The 19,566-nt window shown below is 37.4% G+C and overlaps 1 protein-coding gene across 1 annotated transcript in view; it reads right to left on the bottom strand.

The window, feature by feature from the left end:
* Nucleotides 1-19,566, bottom strand: part of Sf3a1 (splicing factor 3a subunit 1) — a 67,139-nt gene that overhangs the window by 10,530 nt on the left and 37,043 nt on the right. Inside the window, exons 8-11 of the mRNA XM_081749060.1 lie at nucleotides 14,097-14,298; nucleotides 11,155-11,337; nucleotides 6,209-6,333; nucleotides 1,241-1,733 (exon numbers count right to left, since the gene is read on the bottom strand). Of these exons, the coding sequence (XP_081605186.1) occupies nucleotides 1,241-1,733; nucleotides 6,209-6,333; nucleotides 11,155-11,337; nucleotides 14,097-14,298 (1,003 nt within the window). The remainder of the gene's footprint in view (nucleotides 1-1,240; nucleotides 1,734-6,208; nucleotides 6,334-11,154; nucleotides 11,338-14,096; nucleotides 14,299-19,566) is intronic.

Below are 19,566 nucleotides of genomic sequence, written 5' to 3'. Positions count from 1 at the left end.
TATTTCGTTTTGTCATTTTTCATATGCATATTTAAAATATACAGACCCAGGTAAATATACAACTAGGTATTAGGAGCCTATATGGTTCAGATTTCGTGTTATACTGTAAATCTACTTCCCAAATAACCTGGTATACTGAAATGGGGGTTACAATTCAAATCAACAATAACTACAAGGAGCATGTAAAAAAGCAGATACCTTTTTCACGTGGGGTTTGCAACAATGATGCAGTTGAGTATACCCTAGTATTCTGCGCTTGTAACAGAGATAAAATCATCCGAGTAAAGTTGCGTACATGCAGTAACAGTAAGGTGAAATGGCTGCCATGATGTAAAATCCCGCCAAATGTTAAGTGAAATTTGTCTTACGATTTCTGAACATCAGAGGACAAACGCAGCTGAATCCACTATCGGGAGTAGTGTGTCATTTACGGGTCAATAGTGATAAGTGAAGGGAAGGTCAGGCAATGGTGCATAGATTTCGAGAAGGTTGTTCAAATGTTCATGACGATGAGCGTAGCGAAAGGCCTAGTCTTCCGATAGGTGATCTGGTGGCACACGTTAACGAGAAAGTGCGACCCAATCACCGGTTTACAATAACTCAAAGACTTTTCTGAAGTGACTGCGAAAACAGACATCAAATTGTGACTGACAAGTTGAGTTATCACAAAGCTTGTGCGAGGTGATGCCAAAATGCTGACAGAGGATTACTAAAAGCAAAGAATGACCACTGCAAGTGATTTTTTGGTCTACTAGGGAGGACGGGGATGACCTCTTTTTTCACAGAGACGGGGGGTGACACTTGGTTATCGTATGTAACTGGGGAGTCTGAGCAGCAATCAATACAATGGTAACACTCTGCTTCTCCTAAAGCGAGAAGAAATTCAAACAAACATCATCAGTTCATATAATCATAGCAACCGTGTTTTAGGACCGAAAGGGTGTGATTCTTGTGGAATTCTTGGAACCAGGACGAACAATTACAGCAGATGGATACTGCGAAAAACGTGACCCACGCTATCAGAAATATCTAGCGATTCATACTGACTAGCCAAAGTATGTACTTTGTCAATCACTATCAATTTATTCTATAATTTTTTATTTACATGTACCTCCTATATTATACTACTTTTCAGATATACTTAAATGAAGGATTCAGATTTTAATGTCACCATACAGGTTTCAGTTTCGTGTTTGATCTAATTCTGATACATACTAAAATAATAATTACTAAAACAAACCCATTATTTGTGGAGGGCCCATAGAGGAGACCATCATCATTCCTGGTTGTGGAGGAACCATTCCAGGTGGCGGTGGCAGAGGCGCCATAGGTATTGCTGGGGCAGCCATTGGAGGCGGAGGAGCAGGAACTGGAGGGTGAGGAGGCTGAGATGGTGCAGAAATAGGCACAGGTGCTGTAGTAGGTGGAGCTGGTGGAATGACAGGTGGTGCTGTTTTGGGAGGCTGGGGAACCTGGGTAGTTTTAGGTGTGCTTGTAGTCTGAGATGTAGTAGTTGGCTTCGAAAACGACTGAGTTGATGTTTTCGTCGCGGTAGTCTGTTGTTGTGATGTTGCAGTGCGGGTATTAGGTTTGGGACCGATCTTCTCTTTCTCTTCATCAGGCAACAATCCTTTTACTTTGTGAATCTGGTGAATCTGCTCCTCCAACGTGATATTTGCACGAGCTGCCCTCGTTGCTGCTTCCACACTTGATGTATGACCATCCCAAGTGACCTATGGAACAAAGAAGTGGAAACATATCAAGTAATGAACATACAAAGAATTTTGTTATACACAAGAATGTGTTAAACTTAAGGACTTTATGCAGTCGTTACTAGCGTTGTATTAAGAGCTTGACTAACGCGTGATGCTGACCTTCGTATTTAGAAATATGTTCGTGAAACTAACAGCGATTTATATCGAAGGACAGTCATGACCTTTCCGCAGTGTTGTCCAAACACATTGGGAGAAATGTTGGTAAGAGATACATATTCTCACTTAAAATTTCTCCAATTGTGTCTGGACAACCCTACGGAGAAGTGAGTCCTTCGATATAAATCGTTAACTTCATGAACTGTTTCTAAATACAAAAGTTAGCATTGCTTGTTAGTCAGGCTCTTAATACAACGCGGAAAATACTCTGCACAGACTCCAGAAGCATTACGCAGTAAATAAAATGTAGGTGTAAAACTCTACAGTTCGAATTGTTAAAATTCCATGGTATAATCCATCTAAAATTATTAGCTGCTTACTACGAAGATTATTTAAAGTATTACATACTAGATAGAATCACATCAATACACTATATTTCGCAATAATCATCAATTGCTTTACAGCAATGCGATACATGTCTGTATTATATAGTGTCTTGTTTTGTAATATCTTGAAATCTATCAAACATTTACATAGTAACGAGACTGCTTCCTTAGTAATTAGGTAAATGTCATAACGACGAGTAAATAAACATTTCAACCTAGCAACTGAAAAATAAACATTCACAAATCAACAGTGATGGTTCGCGGACGGCCGCCATCTTGAATTTATTATTATTATTATTATTATTATTATTATTATTATTATTATTATTATTATTATTATTATTATTATTATTATTATTATTATTATTATTTTATATTTCAAACGATAGGTCATGTAGGCTGGAATTTACTAAGGGTGTCAAATCTGAAATCAGATTTCATGTCTTCATTTGGTGAGATGTTATGGACAACTCAAACTGTTGTGTTGATAAATAAACAAATTATTCATTTTCGCAGATGGTGAACCATGACGTTAACAATTGAGGAACGCATACAGATAGTCAAACTGTGGGGTGGGAGAAGTGCACGTGCAGAGCAGCCGATTTCAATCAGCGCCAATCAACATCACCCTGCGTCACATGTTGCAGTGGAAGTTATTAACCAAATTTAAGGAGACAGGCACGGTCGCGGACAGACCGCATAGTGGACGACCGCGCACAGCAACGGACGACGCAACAGCTACGGCAGTGTATGCACGGTGCTACAAAGGCGCAAGTGTCATCCGTACCTGGATGAACAATTTCCTGGGGCATGGATTGGTCGCCGTGGGCCAGTTGAATGGCTGCCCGATCATCAGACCTCACTCCAATGGACTTCTACCTTTGGGAACACATTAAGGCTATGGCGCATGGTTTGAAACTTAGTGATATCCATCATCTTGAGCAACATATCATGACAGCCTGTGAGCAAATTTCCCCAGCTACCCTGCTCCGTGTTCATAGCAATTGCGAGAGGCGTCTGCACACGTGAATTGTTCAGCACGGAGCACATGTGGAACACATTGCAGGACTCACAGTGGTCTGGTCTCTTGTAAATAGTTGAAAAGTGACCAAAAGCATACGAAAAAGTGACCAAAAACACACGAAAAAGTTACCAAAATCTCATCATGCCCCTTTTTCCTTTGTCAATTTCTCCATCACCTCTCTCTTTGTTTGTTGTTTTGTTCCATCTTTTTTACTTCTTTTTGAGCTTCCTCCTTTCTTAGGTTTACTAAGTATGCTTTATAGTTACGGTAAACAGACTTAGCAGATGTAAGAAGCTTCTGAGTAAGTGGAACCAGTTCTGGCTTATTTTCGAATTTAGTCATCCCAGACATTATATTTAACTTAGCATTGAGAGTTCTCAAAGCCATGAAATATTCAAATTCATCACCTACTCTTAAGAACATACAAGAAGCATAACACAAACGAACATGATGAACCACGCAAACATACACACACAACGTTAAGCGGATCGTTAACTATTACGAGAGAAAACTAAAAGACTATTATGATAGAAGGAAGAACAGACACAGAAGGGTTCTCAACCCCACCTTGAGAGCTTAAGTATCGACGAACCATCCACTGTGCTTTAGAAAGAATAAAAGCTGAAGTGAGAATAAAGCTGACTGTTTCACATGTAGCAGCAAGTACTGAAGTTTTCAGAAGAGTAATAAGTAAAAAGTTTCTGCCTTTTTCCATTTATTTTTATATTTTTCTTAGAAAACTGCCAATTCAAAACATAAATCATATGGAAAAGTTACTTTACCTCCCAAAAAAGTAACTTTTAGTGACAAATTTGAAAAAAAAAGTAACTTTTAGTGACCAACTTGAAAAAAAGTAACTTTTAGTTTAAAAAAAAATGACTCGCTATGAGCTCTGACATTGTGTAACAGGTAAACATAAATTGTCGTTGTCCATAACTTCTCACCAAATAAAGATACATGAAATCTGATTTCAGATTTGACATCCTGAGCAAATTCTAGTCTAAGGTCATGTAACACACACATGACCCACCTATCGCTTGGAATAAAAAACTGAAATTCAAGATGGCGGCCGTCAGCGAACCATCATCCAAAAGGTTTGCCCCTAGCACTATTGTACATCCCTACATCAAGTTCAATATAAATACATCCATACGGATTTGAAAAGGGGTGGTAAGGAACTTTTGAAACACCCTGTGAATGGAGTAAATACACGTTATCGTTGTAGGGGGCACACTTTTCAGAGCCCATATCGTTATTTCTAGTAGCTTTTCGCCACATCTGGGAATCGAATGAAAAATGCAAACTCCTCTGTCACGAAAAGTTATGTATCATCTGTTAAAATAATTGGAAATACAACACAAACTCTCAAGTTCCTTAACTTAACACTGAAAAATATTATTTAGCGATCCAAACATATATATAGGATGGTCCAAGTTCGGTTTCCCTATTTCATGTTGAAATAAAACATACTTTCATAGATAAATGAATGTAATTACATTTGATAATTACAACTCACTTGGACTTTTAGTTGAGCTGTTATTTTTTTAACATATCATCATGTAAGTGTCCTCCATCCCTCTGAATGCAGTCGTTCACGGAAATTGCCCATAACTCGGTGTAAGAGATCCGCAGTAATGGTGGAAATTTCCTGCCGAATCCTGTGCTTCAATTTCTCTTCCAGTGTCTGCAGCCAAAACCCTATACACTCTGTCTTTTAAATGCACCATAAGAAACAGTCACGGGCAGTCAAGTCTGGTGATCTTGGGGCCCAGGGAACGTACGGCCCGACAACATCCATAGGCCCCACCACACCACGTAAGTTTTTTTTTCTTTCTGTGAAGGGGTTTTCCATGTAACTGTCGTGGATTTTCAGAAGCCCAATATCTAGAGTTCTATTTGTTCACACACCTTTTCAGAAAGAAGTACGTTTCAACTCTAATGAAAACTGAATCAAGAATATTCTGGTTAATTAATTCCAATATGGCCTGGCAACACTGCATTTGCACTCTTTTTATCTGCCACCGATAATTCCTGCATCACTCTCATTTTGTACGGGTGAAACTTGAGATCATATCGCAACATTCGTCTAACGAGGCTTGTATATATTAGTCTCAATATACATGACATTTCTCAATTTTCATTATTATGATAGTTTTATTCATATACTTGTTATAACGGACACGAAAGATTGTGTAAAGAGAAAGGAGGTGAGGAAGCGATCGGACGAAGACTGCATTATTCAGTGAGTTAGTAAATTTAACCGTGACGATCCTGAGGGATTTCTCTGGCGATAGGATTATTTCGAAAGAACTACGATCTGTCCGGTCCCCAGATCTTACAAGACCTGACTTCTTGTTGTACAGTTACTTGGAAGAAGAGTTTACAGGGAGAAGTCACACACCTTACAAGAATTGTAGAATCACAACACGGAAGTCATTCTGAGTATAACCACAGAAGTTCCATAGGATTGCTAGGAATATGGTAAACAGTCTGGGCATGTGCATCAAAGAGGAAGAAGGAAATCAGTTGCATTGATCAAGTATAATATTCTAGCTTATGGGTTTATTTGCTTCGGCTGTTCCGAGCTTAAGATATAAGTAAAAAGACATTAAAGCAAGTAATAAAGAAACTATGGATAACAATAAGAAATTATATAAAATGCAGTGAGCTGATCAGTACGGGACAGTAAACCTACTTTTGGGCCACCCTGTATTTTGTATTATGGAATTTTTATTTACGAAGTTTTGTAAAACAAAGTAGACGTATAACACGACACGGCAAAACGGTTCAAATTCTTGCAATACAAAGTATGAATCTGCTTTTTGTACACTTCCAATCTATCAACTTCAAGAAACGTTTTAAATAACAAAACACAATAACCAGATTGCTGTAACTACAGTATGTTGAGTAAAAACATATTTCTATACCTTTTCTTCTTTTTTCTTGTCCTCTTCACCTATCTTCTTACCAATAGCGGTTTCTTCATCTCCTACTCCAAAAATATCAGTACGTCTTTCTGCGAGTTGTTTCAAACTGGCTTCAATTGCAGAGCCTACATAAAAGAAATGTAACATTCATATTCAAGTGGATAAACACAGAACATAAATAAAGCAAAACAACATCAAAACTGACTTTTCAATAATAATAATAATAATAATAATAATAATAATAATAATAATAATAATAATAATAATAATAATAATAATAATAATAATAATAATAATAATAGCAACATTCTTTTATAAAAAAGTTCAACATTTGATTTAATATTCTTTATTGTTTCAGCATATCTTTAGAAAAAAAAGCATTCATTTTTGAATACTATTTTACAAAGATCAGGGTAGGGTTATTTCCCATTTAAAGGAATTATTATTATTATTATTATTACTAAAAAAACGTGCAGACTGTTTCTTTTAATTAATGACCATAAGGTTTATATACTAAATAGTTTGAAGCTAAACTTTTGCTACTACAATATCAACGGAAGAATGGAAAGATGGAGCGGGAAGGATAACTGTGATTGTTCCTACACGTAAAAGTAAATCTTTTTATCCGCACCTTCTTCTGTTTCTCGCAAAATTTTGCAAAATATCATCTCTCTATGACTTACGGTTCCCTGGCTCCGTAAATCCCCCGAAATCGGAACTATTTTTTGGCCAATATCTCGGGAACGTTAGGTCATAGAGAGATGATATTGGTGTTAATCAATACCTAAGAGGATGGTAAATATTTTGGTACCGATATTAACTGGTGGTCACTGCCAAACCAATGACCAGTTGGACAGTGGCTCCGGTTACTATTTGGTACCAAAATATTTACCATCTTCTTAGGTACTGATCAACACCAACTATCTAACTACTGCACAAGCTAGCTTTGATTATGATAAACTGTGTGAACATTCAATTTTTGTTGTACACACTAATTGTATATTCTCATATTCTGAAATCTACACTTTTATTATTATTATTATTATTATTATTATTATTATTATTATTATTATTATTTTAAGAATTTTTATCAATATAGTAGCAAACGCGAATAAGTAAATATTATACAAGTGTTCGCTGAATACTTCAAAATATTGAACAAAAACTACATAGTTTCTTGATATTAAGGGAAAAAAAGTAAGTTTCAAATACTTATTACTTTTGCTCATATCGAAGTTCACCTCAACAATATCTGCTATACTCAGCCTTCGAAAAAAACTGGATCGATGCTACGGATACTTACTTTATTCACTTACTGTAAGCACAAAGGGGATTTGGATAACTGAATTAACTTATCACATAAGTGAAGATCACATAGTGGAAAAAAATTCAATTCAACCAATCAACCAAAACTGCAGAATTTCGACTGATCTGTCATATTCACACTCATATCATGTTTGAATACCCTTCCAATAACACTTGCATTAAGTGAAATATCAGGGATGTTTTTATTATTCTACACATGGAGGATGGTAACTTCTTTCGCCTACCAATCCCTTTTGTGCACATATACCTTTCAAACACAAAATAATACACTATACTCTCGCAGAATTCCCACTTATTTGGCAAGGACGAATTCCCTGACTTTCCAAGTTTTCCAGGTCACGATTTACAAATATTCAAGTCTATCTATCTATTAAAATGCTACAATAGCAACAAAAACGCCTGAACTCCAACCTATAACTTTGGATTTTAAACCTTTCATTTACGGTTATTTGATTTACGGTTTACGATTTCACGTTTAACAAAGACAAATATTTTAAAGTATGTGTACTTTAAAAATATATATATATTTAAATAGACCTTTTTCATAAAGTTTGTTTGTGTAAACTATTGTTCAAAGCCTTTGTATTTTAATAAGCATTTTCCAAAAGCAATGCAAATGAATTGTGCTGCCATCTTTGGAGTTCTTTTAAACTTTACGTTTGTGGACGTTTATATGTTTGTGCCAATCCTTTCGACAATAAGATCTCGGAAACTATAGGCTCTACAAAGATGACGTTTTCACTGATCCATTGCAAATTTTATGTAGACTGTCCAGTTCTAATTGAATATTTAAAAAACATGGCCATTATTTCTTTATTACATTTTTACGGGTACACTGGAAGTGTTGAAATTAGAAAAAAAAAATAAACTAAAGCATCATATCGTACGCATTATACATTCCAACACAACATATTTGTATATGAGGGTTGTATACCTCTCAGGCGTTTATTTCATGGCCAAATGATAATGAAAAACGAAGGACAACCATTTCTCCACTCTAAGTTTAATCATTATTGTTTGGAGTTTTTTGCCCAATGAACACCACATATACTCTATGTTATCAAAAGTATCCGAAAACCCCCCAAAACATACGTTTTTCATATTAGGTGCATTGTTCTGCCACCTACTGCCAGATACTCATTATCAGCGACCTCAGTAGTCATTAGACATCGTGAGAAAGCAGAATAGGGCGCTCCGCGGAACTCACGGACTTCGAACGTAGTCAGGTTATTGGGTGTCACTTGTGCCAGAAGTCTGTACGCGAGATTTCCACACTCCTAAACATCCCTAGGTCCACTATGTCTGATGTGATAGTGAAGTGGAAACGTGAAGGGACACATACAAGGACAAAAGCGTACAGGCCGACCTCGTCTGTTTACTGACAGAGACCGCCGACAATTGAAGAGGGTCGTAAAGTGTAATAGGCAGACATCTATCCAGACCATATACAGGAATTCCAAACTCAGGATTCACTCCAAGTACTATGACAGTTAGGCGTGAGGTGAGAAAACTTGGATTTCATGGTCGAGCGGCTGCTCATAAGCCACACATCACGCAAGTAAATGCCAAACGACACCTCGCTTGGTGTAAGGAGCGTAAACATTGGACGATTGAACAGTGGAAAAACGTTGTGTGGAGTGACGAATCACGGTACACAATGTGGCGATCCGATGGCAGGGTGGGGGTATGGCGAATGCCCGGTGAACGTCATCTGTCAGCGTGCGTAGTGCCAACAATAAAATTCGGAGGTGATGGTGTTATGGTGTGGTCGTGTTTTTCTTGGAAGGGGATAGACACCCCTTGTTTTGCGTGGCACTCTCACAGCGCAGGCCTACATTGATGTTTTAAGCACCTTCTTGCTTCTCACTGTTGAAGAGCAATTCGGGGATGGCGATTGCATCTTTCAACACGATCAAGCACCTGTTCATACTGCACGGCCTGTGGCGGAGTGGTTACACGACCATAACATCCCTGTAATGGACTGGCCTGCACAGAGTCCTGACTTGAATCCTATAAAACACCTTTGGGATGTTTTGGAACGCCGACTTCGTGCCAGGGCTCACCGACCAACATCAATACCTTTCCTCAGTTCAGCACTCCGTGAAGAATGGGCTGCCATTCCCCAAGAAACCTTCCAGCACCTGATTGAAAGTATGCCTGCGAGGGTGGAAGCTGTTATTAGGGCTAAGGGTGGGCCAACACCATATTGAATTCCAGCAGTACCGATGGAGGGCGCCACGAACTTGTAAGTCATTTTCAGCCAGGTGTCCTGATACTTTTGATCACATAGTGTATCACTGATATTATAATTAATTGTGTCTAATGTATTTGCTTATTACATACTGCATGCAAGAAGAAAGAAAACACTGATCATACATGAATTAAAAACTCCAACCGGAAGTAGGCTCAAATCTTGCAAACAGTGCGATATTGAAAAAGTAATCGAAAAAATCTCTTCTTTATGGTATCTCTTGCCAATTTTTATCAAGACGTCTTTCACTTGTGTCTGTAAAGGGAGATGTACAGATGTAAGGAATAACAAGGGGATTCATGCTCATATGTGACTGATGCGCTGTGTAGAGAGCGCAGGTTCTGCTAGTATATAATGAAAAAAAAAACAATGTTTTTCCCGACCAGGGTGTTCCTCATCTACTATGCATGTACATGTATTTAATGTGCATGTAGGTAGAGATGTTCTGCAAAACAAACTCTCATATTTTATAAAACATTCCTTACCAATAGTCGAATAAGGCAAAAAGAGAAATGGGTTCTGAGAAGTAAAAATCCGTACTTAAAATTCCCTCACTATCAGGTTCTTTCAGCTTTTACGAAATTCAATACCCTGTCTAGCTAATCAGGCCATTTCTTGTACAGAAAAGCGCCCAATTAGCACAGGATTACTGAGCACTTAAAATGTTAGTATTCACACTGTATCTTATTATATTCAGAGGCACTGGCTTTCAGACACACTCTTATTTAACTCTCTCTAATTTCTTGGACAGATCTGGCGTTACATGTTTCAGTTGAATGCCAAGACTGAACTCATTCACTTTGCAATATCTAATTTTCTATGGTTCAAAATTCCAAACACGAATTTAAAACTTTACATATTAGTGTGGTGTCACAACACTGTCTTAAGAACAGCAACGTAAAAGGAAAAGGAAACTGTTTTGACGGCCGAGTATAATGTACTTAAAAATTTATCACTGTATTTTTTATTTTGTTTGACATCACTGATCTAGTCTTTTCAGAATCAACTTTGTCTGCACTGATCTCAGCTATGTAAGTTTTTTACTGCAAATAAGGTAACACCACAAGGAAATTAATTAAGAATCTCTCTTCATATGTATATCAAACTTACTGTTCAAGATCTAATGTATTTTTATTTCATCTAAGTATTTCAAGTTAAAAAATCTGATGAAATTTAACATCTTTTGTAATATTGTTACTGACTTACTCCCTTCGAAGAAAAACAACTGAACAAAATGTCTCCTTTTTTGAATCCAAAACCCTTATTTATTGATTCCTTTAAACTTATTTCAAACTCTAACCACTCTTTGACATGTGATACTTGATTAGGATTTAAACTTTCGAGAGATAGTAAACGTTATATTACTTACCCTGTGCATAAACAGTTTCCTGATTAAGCTTATCCTGGATCTGTCTGTCTCTTTGTTCCACCCATCTTGGGTCCAACAAACCAATTCTCATGTGTTCCTGCACCTTACTTGCCGGTATCTTCTCACCAGTAATTGGTGAAATAAGGTATTCATCAGGGGCTGGTGGTCGCTGTGTCTTGACGGCTGAAAATAGGAGAGAAAATACATAAAATGAACAACAATAAAAAATACAACAAACAACGTTACAACATTTTTAAAACAGGGAGCGGGGAGGATTTTTAAATACGTAACTCATAAATCGCGTAATACGAAATATACAATAATCAACCAATATTAAAAAAATCTCATTCTCTACACGTATATATAAAAATTGAAACTCAAGAGGTAAAAATGTGCGACTGGGCCACAAATTGATACCAGGTGTTTCAGATAAAATGTCCACTACTACAGTTGGGAATAAGACAATGTAAGGAAAATGTCGGAGGGCGCATCGAATGGAGTCATTTGCTTGCCCCACAGAACTCCGATCATGGGGCCGTGGGATCAGCCGAAAATTTTAAATATAATAATATATAAGATTTTATACCATTGAAAATATCATGAAGAAAGAAAGAAAGAACTTTCATCGGAATTACTTTTTCGTGAAGGATACCGTGTACGAAATGGCCTCCACTTAATTATGAATTTTCACACATTCAGATAAAACGTCAAGTGTTTATAAATCACAAACGGATGGAGATACAAGGAAAAAGCAGATAGGAATTTTTTTTATTATTATTATTTCAACATTAATATATACGTAATCAAAATGTAGTAAATTCTTACTACACTTTGATTATGAGCTATCATCATAGTCACTCTCATTTTCTGAAGAATCTGTTACTTGCACAGAGACTTCTATCCTTCCATCAAAAATTGATTGAAAGTTTTCGTAACTTCGTTCAATGCTCTCTACATGATTGATACAGTTTACCCACTTTCGGACGTCACATCAATGCAGGACTCGTTGAGAAGCTATATTATTTCCTTCAAAGATCGTTTCCTTAAATTTTGAGACGAAACCCTACCCTTAGATTCAGACTACACCATTTCGATGGGGTTGAAGATGCAATGGTAAATGTAGCACAATATGCTCATATTTTGCAGCCAAATTCGTCCAGTGAATATTTTTTCTGTCGGTAACAAAAGGTTCTCTTCTATAATTTCAAGAGGAATGGGAATTACGGGAACAGGATTAGGAATGGGAATATTTTGCAAAGTCATATAGTTAAGAAATTTACTTTTCTTCCAGGAAGAGGTTGGTTTTGGATTGAGAACACGACTATTGTTCGGGGCATTATCCATAACAATTACAGATGGTGTCTTAAGGCGTTTCAATAGTTTCTCCTCAAGCCAATTATGAAAGATTACCTGCATTTATGCTCCCACGGTAATCAGCGATTATCCGAATGGTCTGTCCAGTTTATCATCCGACAAGAATTGCTATCAAACCATGTTTGATCGAGGTATTCATCTGCATATTCCCGAGAACTAAGATTATATTGATGCTATGAAGATATCTGTACTGCTAAGCAATTATAAGGGGTGATTCACTCTGAATACATTTTATCACTACGGATTTATATTTAAAACCCATACTTCATAGGAACCGATAAACCGTACTGCGCTGATACGAAAATTTATATTTTGTGTTAGCTGTTTCAGTTAGTGCTCAGTTGTGGAAAATTTGCCTTTTATAAAATTTGAAAACTGTTCGTCGCTACAAATTCCGAGGTAAATCGTCAATCTTATCAAACTGAAGTTTCTGTTTTGGAATTTTCTAGTTGGTGTCGAATAGTTTTTCATATCAGTTATTCCAGAAATTCTTCTTACAGTACTAATGCTACCACTAGTTGCCTTCGATAATAACTTATTAAAGTTTATGGAACTTATGGTGGAATGGACACCACCATTATCGATAACACTTCGTTAAAAAAAAAATAAAAATCACTAACATCATTGTTTGCTTACGCAACTTAGCTTCTCTCCCAACTACAACGTAATTTTATTTTGTCGAGTTCTTGGCGAAGAAGGATTGAGTTTCGGATTTTCATCCAAACGCTGTTCGTTACACGTGCTATTGTTTCACAAGGTCGGAAAAACATCGACATTGTAGCGAATTGTAAGCCAACACACTGATACAAAAAACATTGGCAATTTCTTTTTTTTCTTTCTAACCGAAGGTCACCTGTTGTTTTCTTAGATTTATGGGCTGTTAACAAGGGCCAGAGCCATGATAAGTGTTCTCTGCATTTCCAGGAACCGTGGCTCTCTTGTTCTGAAACTTTGTATACAATGTATATTAAGTCATGGGTGGAAAAGTGGGGACGTTTGAAGTGATGTGAGTGAGAGCTCTTGAAGTGAACGTACTGTACGCTGTTAGTAGGTTTGAAGAGTGCGTTAGCCCCGAGACGTCCATTCTCAACGTTCACTTCAAGGAAAAAAATGTATGGTTGGAGAAGAATCTGGCGAAATTAATTGACCTGTAGACCTGTTTCCAAATTGAAAGATGAGCTTCTAGTTGTTAACTTTGATTTTTCTTTTTACGTAAACTTTCCCACACTGTGCTTCGCAAAGACTTGAAACACTTAAATGAAATACTGACGAATTTCTCTCTACTTAATGATTCAGAGTTTGGTAAGAGCTGTTTTATGTATTAGAGATATATCCCTTAAATTCGACTAAAGTAAGATCACCTATGTTCCATCTGGAATTATCAAGAAACTCTATCCTTCCAGCCTTTCTAAAGACTAACTGCCGTTCTTAAATATTAAAATCATACAAACCACAGAACCAAATTTTCCATCTGCATGAGACTACGATAAAGTACATTATTAAATTCTAATATCAATTCAATATTAAGTATTTTTGTAATAAACTGTCTAACACAAAAGCAAAAATACCTTGTTTCGGATCATAGCCTTTCTTTACAAGAACTTTATCTGGAGTTGGAGGAAGAGGAGGTGGCTGAGGAATTTCTGACGGTGGTTGGGGAGGCTGCGCTGAAGACTGATTCTTCTCCGATTTGCTTTTAGTATCGGTTTGACTTGCAGTACCACTCTCATCATCTTCATCTTCACTTGATACTTCTTCCATATCTTGCACCTAAAAGTTAAAAATACAAGAATTACAATATTCAAGCTGCTTCTTTCCTGTTGTTTTATTTATTGAGAAAAACATATTTAATTTTTTTCACAATACTTTTATCAGGTTACTTTTCTGTTTATTTGTTTGTATTAAATCTTCAACTAAATATCACGCACTTCTACACTAACTAGAGCGTTGAAATTTTGTAGTCATGGACAAACGTTCTTTCTGTTTCATGAAATTAGTTTCGTAAAAAACTTCAGAATGAAAGGACAATTTGAGTACAGTTTTCAGTAACCACCACTATTCCCAAAATAAATTTTACCAAACGAAAAGAATTTTTGTCGCTGACTGTACAGATACGTAAACCCGATGTCAATATAATATTTACACATAATTTTTGCTCTACCCTTACCGTTTTCCTCTAAAATTAATTACGTTATTACAAATGTATTTAGACTGTGTATATGCTTAAGCAATATCAGTTAAAAATTACTTCAATACATGGCAGAGAGGTTCAGTGTTAGTATGAGACGTTTATGTGGCATCTTTAACGGAAAAATACGTAGGAATTAATACGTAAGCTCATACTTTAAAACCATGTAATATTTTCGAGTTAAGAAACTCAGAACTAAGGAACTGACTGCAGGATACCGAATAAAAACTAAGTAGTAAATAATAACCGTATGTTTATTTTTATAAAATGCACTACAGGAGTTTTTTTTTTTGGGTGGGGGGTGGGGGTGTTAAAGTAATGTAAAATGAAATAATATTAAAACTAAAGCAGTGGAAGCTCGTCCTCAGATGGTGCTGAAGTTTTTATGCATATTATGGAAGTGGTTTGCTATAATCTATTACCAAAGTCCATAAGCTGATAAGACAATCGAAACTAACTTCCCTACTCTCCACCACTTTGCCACTGCACAATAGGAACAAGTCGCTGATCATGTCAGGGATGGAAACTGTTTTAAGATACATCTTCCTAGCCTGACAAGCCCGTAAGATACTCAATTTTTCGAATGAAGTATGACCCCCTTGCTACTCCTCTTAATCAAAGTGACATGAGAAAAACCTAGTTCGAGGTACTTGATAACTATATCCAAAAATTAATTTCAGATGGTTCAGCCGTTTTAAGATACAGTATCGTGTCAAATTTAAGTTCCCATCCCTTCATTGCTCTTCTTTTCAGCCGCTATCAATAACCGCTACCAACAATAACTATATTTAACTCTTTATCTTTAAAAAGATATATATTAATTATTATTTATGTATTAAAGAATTGATTTTAGTCGTATTTTCAATTTGAATTATTAGAAATAAGAATTCAATAGTTACCAAGTTAATTTCAATGTTCCCTTTATTTAAGAGTCGGAGAGGTTGAGAGGCAAATCAATCATCATGTCGTGGTTCTGCCTTTGTTTCAAATTTCAAAGAAAGTAGTATTTTTTTTATACGATTGAGTAATCAAATGTACTGAATGTTAACATGTGCAAAATATATAATGAATTTTGCATGTATCAATATTAGATATATTATCGTGCATAATTCGTATGAATACATTTGTAACAAATTGCACTGTATATTCTCTTGTGAAATATTTCAAATTTACGTCCTTAGTTTTTTTTTTTTTTTTTAAGTTTAGTTTAGTTTAATGTGAAAATGTTTGCTTGTTAGAGGATTCCACAAGACGTGTATTTTCAATCATTTGTGGCTTAGTTACCACGTTCGTGCTTTCTACCCACACAGATTGTATTTAATTTCGATTGCATGATAGTATAGCATGAACACAGAGAAAAAAAGAAGTTTTAAATACTCAACTCTGACATCGTTTGCCATTCCACCATTACCTCACCACCTCTACTACCAAATGAATAACAAATCTTCAATTAAATTTACAATTATACTAAAAGATGACTACTTCCCTCACTAATACAGAATAATGTAATAAAGAATTCTAAAATATGTAGTGCTACTATGAAAGTTTTTATTAATTCTTTAGACACATTCTAAAATTTCGTGTGCTGGAATTGATAGTGAAGAGAGGAACACCAAAATTTAAGTTTATTAGGCTGTGTGAGAGCATGGCAGGGAACTTCAGTTTATCCGTGGGGTGAAATGAACCATAGTTAAAAGCCCACTTTTCCTATAGAAAAAGTAAGTTTGTGGAAAGTACAAGGTAAACAAAAAAGTTCTTGCCGTTTTTGACGTCTCATTAATCATGCGCTTACAGAGAGGAAACTAAATGAGACACGTGCCCGCCATGCGATCGGGAGTTAGTCTGATCTTTGACATTCAGTAATATAGGCACGTTGCGCGCATACAGCAGTCATACCTCGTCCAGTGTCGAAGAGAAATGAGGGTATCGAAGCAGCTTGTTCGCGTGTGTTTGGTGTATGACTTGAAAGTGGGCCTGTCAGCTGCTGCATGAAGCCGCCGCATATACCAGGGATTTGGGAAGAATACCGTGAATGAAAGCACCGCTAGCCATTGGTTCCAGAAATTCCGTTTGGGGAATGTCAGCCTTTCGGATGAACCTTGCAGTGGACGATCTCTTGTGTTGGATGACGAGGCTCTCAAAGCAGCCATCGAAGAGGACGGTGGTCTAATGTGTGAGGAACTTGCTGAATAATTCTATGTTTCTACTGAAATAGTCCAGACTGCACCTGCATGAGATAAGGAAGTCATACAAGTTAAGAAAATAGGTATCCTACACATTATCGGCAGCCAAAGAACAACGAATGGCAATCTGTTTGTCCTTGCTCGCTCGGCATCTCAACACACCCATCTTTGATCGCTTGCTCACTGGTGACAAAAAGTGGGTCCTCTATGACACTCCCAAGCGTCCCAAACATTTGCTGTCGCCACGCTACTCTGTTCTCACATCTCAAGACAACCCCTACACCCACGAAAGGTTATGCTCTTTGCATGGTGGGATTATCGGCTATTGGTGCATTACGAGCTCCTTCCACCTGGTCAGAACAACACTACTCACATCTACTATCAGCAGCTACAAAGGGTGCACCGTGCATTGTGGCAGAAGGAATTGGCATTGGTGAATTGCAAGGGTGGCCTTTCTTGCAGGAGATGCCAAGCCACATACGGCAAAGAGGACCCAAGAGACTCTTCAGCAACTTGATTGGGAGATACTGTGTCACACACCATGTTTAATGGATCTTGCGCCAACGGATTACCACCTGTTTCATTCCCTCGACAACTACCTTCGTGGGAGATGCTTCGCAAATGAGAGACCTGTGGAAAACACTCACGGACTCCTCTGCATCCATGACCGCCGAGTGTTATCACCAGGGTATTGTGCAGCTGAAGAAACGTTGGCAAAAGGTGTTAGATGGTGATGGAAATTGCTTCGAAACCTAAAGGTACGTATCATCCACTGTATTGCTTTATGTTTATCACTGCACTAGAATGGCAAGAACGTTTTTGGATCCCTTGTGTATGAACACTTAGAATTCTTCCTCTCTTAGAATACATATTTTATTTAAAGTGTAATGATAAAATGAAATGAAATGAAATCTTTGAGTTTTACGTCCCACGGTTATGCCGGTTAGGCTCAAGGAGACGGTGACTATGAGAAATGAGTGAAATGGTGGAATGAAGAAAGTGGGAGGAAACGGGAGAACCCCGAGAAAACCCACGAGCACGGTGTTTGTCCACCACAAAGTCCACACTGTGCGAGCTGGGATCGAACCAGGGACCCCAAGCACCGGAGGTGAACACTCTACCACTGAGCCACCGCGCCCCCGTGTAATGATAAAAATTCGTTATGTCACCCATTCTCACAACCCTTTTCGATGGGGCTGAACCTGGACTTAAAACGCATTCGGGAGTGTCACTATTTATCTCAGCGAACTCGAAAACTATGGATTGGGCATTAACCTTGGTCGTTTTCGATTATTTTTACATGGCACCAACTCTCTGTCTCTCTCCGCATGCTGATGGGAGATGAATTTGAACTTAAACGGCATTGGGAGTGTCCTATTTATCTCAGGGACTCAGAAAACTACGGATTAAACACTAATATCTCTCGTTGTCTATTATTTTTACATGTCATCTCCGTCGCATCCCCTCCCCTCAAACCCATGTCAATAGGGGATGAATTTACACTTAAACGGCATCGGAAGTGTCACTTTTCATCTCAACGACCTCGGAAACTATGGACTGCACACTAATATCGGTCGCTTTCAATTATTTTTGCACGCTACTCCCTTCCCATCACTAGCCTGACCTCCCATGCAGAAAATGTGCCTTGGTCTAATCATATAACAAAAATAATCAAATTCGACCTATGAAAAGTTGGCCGTCAAATAATAATACATTTCATCATTTGTACAGAAAATACTCCCTCTAAAACGGAAATTCTGATAAACGTTGGGACATGTGTCTACTTATATTTAACGATGAGTTTATATACCGAATTCCATTTTCCTAGCCTGACAAGCCCGTAAGATACTCAATTTTTCGAAGGAAGTATGACTCCTAGCTACTCCCCTTCATCAAAGTGACATGACAAAAACCTAGTTCGAGGTACTTGATAACTATATCCAAAAATTCATTTCAAATGGTCCAGCCGTTTTCCTGTGATTCGATCACACACAAGATCATTTCCATTTTTACATAGTAGATAAGCAGTGATTCCAGTCCATGTTTGATGCGATATGCTTATCACATGTCCAGCCATAATTAGAAACTTACGATGGTCGACGACAGAAACATCAGTGAATATTAAATCATGCTCAGTGCTTTTCCGAAAAGAGTTAAGCCGCTCTGTCGTAGCCCTCTCAATATTAGGAATGGTGTCAAAGCGTTTTCCTTTAAGCATGGTTATAATTTTTGGGAAGAGCCAGAAGTCGCATGGTGTTATATCTGGAGAGCGCAGCGAATGTGGACAGACAGGACTATTTTTTCGACAAAAACTCGAGGATCAAAAACAAGATGTGGCACGGCGCGTTTTCGCGGTGAAGAAGGAAGCCATTTTCCAATTTAATTGTCGGTTAAAAATGCTTTTCACGGACCCATACGAGATGTTTAGTTCTTCAGAAAGCTCTCGAATAGTCATTTGCCTGTTTGAGCAAATCGTTTGTGCCACTTTTTGCACGATTTCATCTATTTTTGACGTCGAAGGACGTCTCTATCATTGTTAGTTTTCAACCGATACCTTGTTGCTTTTGAATCGCTTATACCATTTGTAAACAGTCTTCAGTGCCACCGCTTCATCGCCGTACACTGATTTTCACATTATGTGAGCTTCTTTGGCACTTTTTTGCAGCT

The sequence above is a fragment of the Thermobia domestica genome, chromosome 2, assembly GCF_964235325.1.
Source record: "Thermobia domestica chromosome 2, izTheDome1.hap1.1, whole genome shotgun sequence".
Lineage (NCBI taxonomy): Eukaryota > Metazoa > Arthropoda > Insecta > Zygentoma > Lepismatidae > Thermobia > Thermobia domestica.
The sequence above is the reverse complement of the archived record's forward strand: the minus strand, read 5'-3'. Positions and strand labels throughout refer to the sequence as shown.